This window comes from Protopterus annectens, chromosome 13.part0, assembly GCF_019279795.1.
Source record: "Protopterus annectens isolate FY-2018-M chromosome 13.part0, PAN1.0, whole genome shotgun sequence".
Taxonomy (NCBI): Eukaryota; Metazoa; Chordata; order Ceratodontiformes; family Protopteridae; genus Protopterus; species Protopterus annectens.
The window spans coordinates 1225717612-1225726513 of NC_056747.1; the positions used below are offsets into that span (position 1 = coordinate 1225717612).

The window sequence follows — 8902 nt, forward strand, 5'->3', positions numbered from 1 at the left end:
AAACCTGTTATTATATCAATTTTCTGTGTTTGTAAGAGCAATATTTAAAATTGTCCCTATTTTTGGGCCTTTATCTCACTTTTATTTATGGTTTTGTTCAGATTTCTTGCTTTAAGAGGCTGAGGGGTATGTTCACCAGCACTGCACAAAAATTGTGGTACTACCACTTTTGCACCACTTGCTGTCCATTTTCCAGCCTTCTCTATCCTTAGTTATAAACAAGACCCCAGGGCTATAAAGTAGCTGTACTTGAGACAGCTACTCCTCCTTACTTGAAAACAGCAACCACTCTTTTCTAGGAATAATCCATGACCCTTGATTTGCAGATGCTGATTCTCATCCCAGCTGCTTAACACTTGGCAGTGTACTCCTGTATGCACTGCAGATCATGGTCCCTTGAAGCCAATAGAACACATAATCTACTAAATAAAAAACAAGTGGCAACTCTCATGTCTTCAAAATGGATATTTCCCAGACCTTGGCTTCCTCTTGATATCCTGCTCATGAACATCACAAAGAGTAAGGACACAAGATGAACCCTTGGTGACACTATATACCCAAGCTGATCCAAACAGATCACTGTTGAATGCATATTTCCTTGAGAAAAATAACAGCTGTCATGAAGTACTCAAGATCCGTCCTTGACTGCAATTTTTCACCTTTTCCCAGAAGTGCAATATTATTCGGCAGTTCCAGAAACAATGAAACAGAGACACTTCTGGATTATAACTACAGCAGCATAATTATGAATAATTAGAGTGGAAGTATTATAAAACAGATCAGATGTCGGTCTTTCTCAGAGAGAACACTAGCACAGTAAACATTAGAAACTGGTAGATATGATTGTCAAATGCATCATTAGTGTTTGTAATCACGAAGTAATAACCATGCTGTATGCTCAGTATACTGGTAGAACAGTGTTTCAAATTACTTGAAATACCAGAATGTTCTATAATCACAGTCTGACATTTTGTGTTTTTGTTTTGATTTAGACAATCCTGGACCATATGCATCTCAAATGTAAGTGTCATGGACTGTCAGGGAGCTGTGAGGTGAAGACATGCTGGTGGGCACAGCCTGATTTTCGGGTCATCGGGGACTACCTCAAGGACAAGTATGACAGTGCTTCTGAGATGGTAGTGGAAAAACACAGAGAATCCCGGGGATGGGTCGAGACCCTACGAGCAAAGTATGCCTTCTTCAAACCTCCAACTGAGCGGGACCTCGTCTATTATGAAAACTCACCTAACTTCTGTGATCCAAACCCAGAAACAGGGTCCTTTGGAACGAGAGACAGAGTGTGCAATGTGACTTCACATGGGATCGATGGATGTGATTTGCTCTGCTGTGGGCGAGGTCACAACACTAGGACTGAGAAGCGGAAGGAAAAATGCTACTGCATCTTTCACTGGTGTTGTTATGTCAGCTGCCAAGAATGTATCAGAGTCTATGATGTCCACACTTGCAAATAAAGACCGTCCAGACAGAGTTTTTCTTAAAAAAAAAAACAAAAGAATCCAGGCTTCAGAAGTTACAGTAATTTTCATCATCTGCAGATCTGCAAACTGCAGTAAGAACTATGGGAAGATTAAAGAAGGACAGTGTCTATGATTATTTGATTCAAAAACATGCACAAGCCAGGGAGAGAGTATGCAGACCTACTACAGATCATAATGCAATAAGTTATGAAAAAAAATAAAACAAAAGCAAGAGTGAGTCCATGTCCAAAATATATAAAGAAAATCAACTTTTTAGTTAGAGCACACAATTTGGCAGTCCAACATGCAATTATGTAATGCAGTTAATTAGCATATATGTAAATACTATGCATGCAGACTTGTTAAGGTCACCAAGTCTTAAAAGATGCAGTCTGCATTCTAAACAGACAGGTGTTTTATGCCCTTCTAATCAAGGATGACTTGTTGGGGAAACCATTACAGGTTTTAACTTGTGTATTGTAATAACACTCCAGCATATTTTTTCCTGACAAGTCTTACAAGTTTCAAGTGGGATGGAGTTTCTTTTCCTCTCAGAATACTAAAAAAAGAAGGCTGCAAAACAGTAATTTTTTACTAGGCTGGACTGCAATAATTGCTTTCAAAGTGAAGACAAGTTGCAGGCTAATAGGGCAATGGGTACTTGCAGAGAGGGACAGTGATACATTTTTCTGTGCATTAAAGGAGTGTGTAATTCTAATCTAACAAATAATTTCAGAATACAGAGAATTAATGATGTAAATAACATGCACTGACCTGCTGGACTACAGGAAGAAAATCTGCCTGCATTGCCACTGAGCCAGATTGATTTATCAAGGCAAGTCCCAGACAAACAGCTGGTAAGAGAATTATAGGGCACAGGTAAATATTGTTTCCAGCAGGTGAGCCACATGATACACCTCTATAAATTTTCCATAAGTATGGAAAGATCAGATGCTCACAGTTGAACAACTGTGCACAGAACCACATACCCTCTTGCACACTGACATCACATCCATGTCCCCTGTCATTGCCTTAGGGTATGGAAAACAGAAACGCAGCATGCTGGGTCAGCTGCAATTAACTCGTAACTCCCACACAGGATGGGAACAAATTAACTGGATGGGGGAGACAGAACTAGGTGACATGCATTCTGCAAAATAAAAGCACTGGAGCAAGGGGGTGATAAAGTAGAGTTCACTTAAATTTAACTGGATTAAATAATCCATTCACTTTTAGCAGCCAGTTTATGTCCTGTAAAGTCATCCAACCATTAGTACTTTGTGGATGATTCATGGGTGTTGAATTGAGACTTTGCCCTAGACATTTTCAGCATGGCAGCAATACTTTACATACACAGCTGCTCAAAAATGACCCTGCTGGAGGCCTCATTCAAACGTCTGTACCCTTCAATGCCGATGTAAATGCCAAAATCACTCTGTGATGATGTTAACCCAAACTCAAACAGTTAAACTATGATGTTGCACCTGTAAAGAAGAATAGAAGCTTTATATTCCAGCACAATCTGTTTAGAACCTTTTATATATATTAAATTCATACATAAGGTGATTAAATAAGTATGTGGAATTTCACAGTTGCTCTGGGCTTTCAAAGTGAATTCCAAAAACACTTTCAAGAATGCATATGTACTCAGCCAGGTATTAATATTACTTAGTTGTCAGTGATAGACAGTAGGTCTTAAGATAAACTAAAAAAGGGAAATTGGATTAAGGTGTTAGAATTCCCCTTTTATCTAGTATCAAAATGAGATTTAAGCAGATCCCAGAATTTTCTGCAAACTATACAGATTCTGGCTGGCTCTAAATGAAGCCCATTAAAGTTAGCTGTCAATACCTTTTTTCAAATGGTTTAAGCATCAGGAATTGTCTGCTCACATCTTTTCCTTATTTATGCTGATAGTTTCCCCAGAGCAGGAAACACATGAATGGTTCTGAGATTGCATTTGGTTGGTATTACTGACAAGTATGTGACTAAAGATGTACCTCTAAATGACAAATATGTGTATGTATGTGTGTGTGTGTGTGTATATATATATATATATATATATATATATATATATATATATATATATATATATATATATAGCCACCCGGTGGCGTAAACCATAGCTCGAGATGATTGTCACTGTTGAAGTAACACCCGACCCCATATGCAAAATGGAAAAAGGGGTAGAGGATGGATATGTATATATATGTGTGTGTGTGTGTGTGTGTGTGTGTGTGTGTACATATATATATATATATATATATATATATATATATATATATATATATATATATTTGCAATGATGACTGGCTGAAAATACATGCAAGCACTTTTAAAAATATGACATACACAGAATGCACATACCAACCATTCAGATTTTAATCCTGCTTTTTCACAGTTAGAACTGTAATGTGTATGAGACACATAGTGGCTTTAATGATAAACTAATGTAGTGATTTTGCCCTTCAGCAAACAATAGCAAGTTGCAGAAAAAAGTATGTAATACACATACCTTGCTGGCTCTCTTCCAGTTTGCATTCATTCATTGTAAAATTTCAAACCCCATCCTGTCTTTGAGCCCTAATACACACACACACACTGCATATAAATAATATGAAAGATAATGCACTAGATACAAAAATGAAATAACTTGAGTTTGAGGGGGGAAAAACTAGCTGGAGCAAACATGGTTTGTTATTAAAGTCCTTTTCATGAGTTTAGCTGGCATCACTTTTGTGATGTAGCTGAAAGTCATTCTGATAACATTGTTAGAGAACACGTCCTTTACTTTCTTTCTATTTCAGTGCCCCTTGACAGCATATGGAACTTGGGCCAAGACAAAGCACTCCCAAATCACGTGAACCAGTATTAGTCTAGGATTATAGCTCACTTCCCAAATCCATGCTGCAATGGATGGCTTTTTGCAAGTGCTTCCTTAGAGAGCTCACATTGCAACTTTTCACAGACTTCCCTTACCCCAATACAGCATGCAAATTTCTTTGAAGACAGAATTGGGAATAAAACGTCCACACTCAGCAGGGTATCTCAGTATATTTGGCTCTTGACAATGAAACCATGCCATTAGAATTCTGGCTGCATATGTTGCAGAATGAGCTAAAATGGCATTGTTGCAGAAAGAGATAAAAAAGCAATAAAGAGAAAATCATTTTAATTACTGCAGTATTTTATTCAAATTATTGTGCTGTTTTATTTCAATACAGTGATAACAGACCTTCTTATAGAAAAGGTGTACTGTAGACACAAAAAGTAACATTTTGCTAAAAATAATTGTTAGCAAATTACACCCTTTTAAAGTCTGACTTGGAAAGTCTTCTTAGCATGACTTTTTTGGAATCTGCAAGTAGTGAAACAAATATCACAGATGCTATGGCAAACAATTTTTCCCCACAAAGAGCTGATTTGTCAGACACTAGTACAACCCAATCGCTGTCACCAACTTCATTGTCAGAGCATTATGATGCCAGGATACTGGCCTTTTGTAGGTGACGGCATCCGCATACAAATATGTAATTGGGAGGGGGGGTGCAGTAGAGGAGAAACTACCAAATTTTATTACTGCCTGTGAAAGGTTGGCATTTCCGTGGCTTGTTTATTAAGTCTTCACAAACTCTGTCAGCTCTATCTGTGATGCAGAGATTTTTTGTACTCACAAACACTAATAGCTGGTTTCTTCCCACCCTAAAAAACAGTACTATTACAAATAGTGCTGCTATTCAAAGTTCAATGCCTTTGCCATTTTCTAACAGCCCCCAGCTATAGAATCTTTACTTGGTTATTTTCTATTTCCCAAGCAAAGTGAACACTGTTTCAGGTATGTCATGATAGGAAACCTTATTTGTCACAAAATGGCACATACATCAGCCTGTGTCAGTTAATAATATCCTCTGAGTGACACACTCAAAACTAATTCCTTTACTAAAGCTTAGCTGCTCTTCAGTCTAGCCCCCGCCACACATTTCAACTGTACAGATTTTTGCAGAATGTCCAGATTTTTGCCTCATATGATTGGTCCATTTTTCATAAATGTGTGTTTATTTTAGCAAATCCTTGACAAATCAGTGAAGACTGAAGACAGAAAATAATGACAGAAATTTGAGTGTCAGACTTCATACCCTAAAGAAAATTCATGCTAATTGCAAAAGCTGCTATTCTATCTACTTTCTATTTCTAGGCATTTGCCCCCCCCCCCCATTATTTATGGCTTTGTCCAGATTTCATGCTGTAACAGTTTGACAGGTATGGCCCCCACGGAACAGAGGAATAAAACCTTCGCTGCTTTCCAGATGAACTGGATTTGACTATTAGCATGGGTTCTGGGGGAAATGGATGCGGCTGAGAACGGGAGTGAGTGGTCGAAGTATACATGCTCATCCTGGTAGAAGGGAAGCTGCCTCGTCTTAAAATAGCAGCATTCTTAGCTAGTCGAGCTCTGCGCTACAAACAGTATTCCTCTTGTTTGGGCCTGGAAACACTTATGCACTTCCCATATGCAGTAGTTGTGGGGCTTGCAAGGCTGCCATGGAGAGGGGGGAGGAATTAGGGCACATTCCTATTGAATGGGAAGAGAGACTGGTAGCAGCTGAGGGTTAACCATGGGAAGGAACAAAAAAAAAAAAAAAACTTAGATTCCTTGTCCATGAAGAATATCAGGATATTTGCATTTGATGTTTCAGTTATAGCATTACATCATCATCTACTGTCTTCCTCTTTGCCCTTTCTGTACATCATAGACTCCCTGTGATCCATTTGGACAATACAAGGTCCTCTGGTACCCCATGTCTTTGCAAACTGTACCTTTACACTCCCTGTCATTTATTTATAATTTATTTTTATCACCACCTATCTTGATCTTCAGATTCCATGCTCTAATGCCCATTATATCGTGGCTGGTCGTATAAAAACACACACAAACACCATATGTAGCACTACCATATATGTTTTTTTACATATACATATATATATATATATATATTTTTTTTTTTTTTGCAATATGTTTCTCTCCACTTTCTGGCAGCTATCAGCTCTCCTGTAGTTGACTTGTTTCCCTGTTAGGTAGAGACAAATCATGGGAAGGTGTCATGCAGCCAGTCATTAGGATTTTTACTGCTAGGGCCTTAACCCCTTCCCTTGACAGCTGGCATGTGCACTAACATATATGACAGCAATGCAATTCCTTCCTCAGTGGGGAAGCATATTCTTTTAAATGGCCCTAAAAGGCTACCATGTCAATGTACCTTGGCAAATGAGGCACACTTCTCTGGTCCATACACTGTATGCTTTGTACCTCTTCTCCAGCATATACCAGCATTGTATTGCATTGGATCAGACTGTCTGACTTTTATCTCCAGGATGGGTGATCGGACATTGGCTGCTCATTTCCTCTATCCCCTGCCCAGGCCAGCTCTCCCAGTGCCCCAGCTGCTGATCAATCTCAGGTCATCTGGAGCATAATCATGGGTAGTAAATTTGGTGTCATCTTTGTAAGTCCCATACACCACAGGGCTGCAGAAATGCAGTGACTCAAATTTAGATTGGAATTTTTTTTTTTTCTTAAGTTGTTTTGCTGTGCATTTTTTTTTTCTCAGCCATCCTTATAGTTCCTGCCACATCCAGCCTCATCCCATGACAATCCTAAAAGTCTTAAATCTCAACTCAACGTCAGAAATAAACTCTCTGATAAAAGCAACTCCGTACAGAGTCAGTACTTATCAGGAAGTTTGGGCTGCTTCCTTATGAATGTAATTTCTGCAGCTATATTAGAAGCATCATTCTGCATGGAGATTTCTCTTTCATCCATGGCTCAAGATGTTGTTTATGTATTTGAGTAGTATGCACACACACAACAGCAGCTTCATTTTTTTCTCACCCATCCCGATACTGTGTTGAACTGCTACCTGTGGTTATATAGAAAAGAGTAGGTTCATTTACTTTCGAGGAAGACCATATTCACAGGGATGAAGACTTGGACCCATCCTACCCCAATGACCAATTTGTTTCTATTTAGTTCATCAGAACTGTGTGGTTTTCTTGTAGCTGCACTGGAGGGATCTTACCCTAGATTTTACAATCCCAGTGCTGTCTCGCAAGGATCTTACCACGTTTCTCATGAAACAGCACTTTCTGTAAGCTCTTTTGACTTTCCTTCATGCTACTAACTGTATGAAGTGAATCACAAAACTACCTAGTACAGGTGCAAACTGGGGGTGTACATCTGAATGCAGTGGTCTTGTGAGTGCCTCTGTGTTACCTTCATCCACATCTCTTGCACTTCTGCTAATGTCACTTATGATGAAAAGGAATGGTCAGAGATAAGCAACACAGAGATAATGGGCCTGATTCCAAAATACTTGTTCTCAGTGTAAGTGACCATTTACACTGAGAGCAGGTCTTTTAGAATCTGGCCCCTGATGTAAGCCTTTTTATAGATATGCCTTAAACTGAATAAGTCACTTACACTGACAGCAAGGCTTTCGGAAATTGGGCAGACAAACAGAGAAGCTCTTTTGGAATCTGGCCCAATAACTCAAGAAAAAAAATGACCACTCTGTGATATACAAATACAATAATTGTGTGTTGTTCTTTGAGGCAGGGGGCTTTAGAAACATCATTTTAAATCAAATGTGAGGGTTACACTGTTAATTACTTTCTAATTGTTTACACAAAGGCTTTTTGCATAATGCAAATGATCGTTTTAGAGGGCACTGACCAAGCTTGCTGTGATGAAAAAAATCACTCAACCTCTTAACTATTCTATCTATGTTACATAAAAAAAATCCTGAAGACCTCGGAAAGAAATATAATGCATCCTGCCCATTTTGTCAGGGTGTAGTTACTAACCGAAAATAAATTTCAACGCAGGAAGGCATGAAACAGCATACTTAAAAACTTGAACACTTTCTTTTTTTGGATAACTTTCAGTTTTCGATAGCCTTCTATATTATGTCTGCTATTTGTGTAATGTATATGTATGGATTTTAAATGGCTGGCAATGAAGGTCTTGCTTGTATTAACAACAAAACTGCAGATTGTTTTATACCATACCACATAGCCAGGTATTCTTAGCACTGACGAAATATTCTGCAAGTCTGCTGTTTCCAAAGTTTTGTACAAAGTTCACGAAAGTTGATGATCTTGGATTTTTATACTCTTGAAGATACTGTTTTATAAATATTATTTATTACACAATGTATATATCTGTATGACTTAACTAAGATTATGTATATTATATAAATATATATTATATATATATATCTATATTTGGAGAAAATGTCTTTACTTGGCTGTTTTTTGTGGAACTTTTTTGACTGATGAATAATGCAGTATTTTTTTAAGATTTTCAAATGGGTAAAAAAGTCTTGTATGGTGGAGCAGGCTGGATGTACAGCAATGGTGGGATTCTA

The 8902-nt window shown here is 38.1% G+C and overlaps 1 protein-coding gene across 1 annotated transcript in view; it reads left to right on the forward strand.

The window, feature by feature from the left end:
* WNT3 (Wnt family member 3) overlaps positions 1 to 3457 on the forward strand; it is a 430028-nt gene extending 426571 nt beyond the window's left edge. The window contains exon 4 of the mRNA XM_044055230.1: positions 993 to 3457. Coding sequence (XP_043911165.1) covers positions 993 to 1472 — 480 coding nt within the window. The 3' untranslated portion in view covers positions 1473 to 3457. The remainder of the gene's footprint in view (positions 1 to 992) is intronic.
* Positions 3458 to 8902: the final 5445 nt, after the last annotated feature.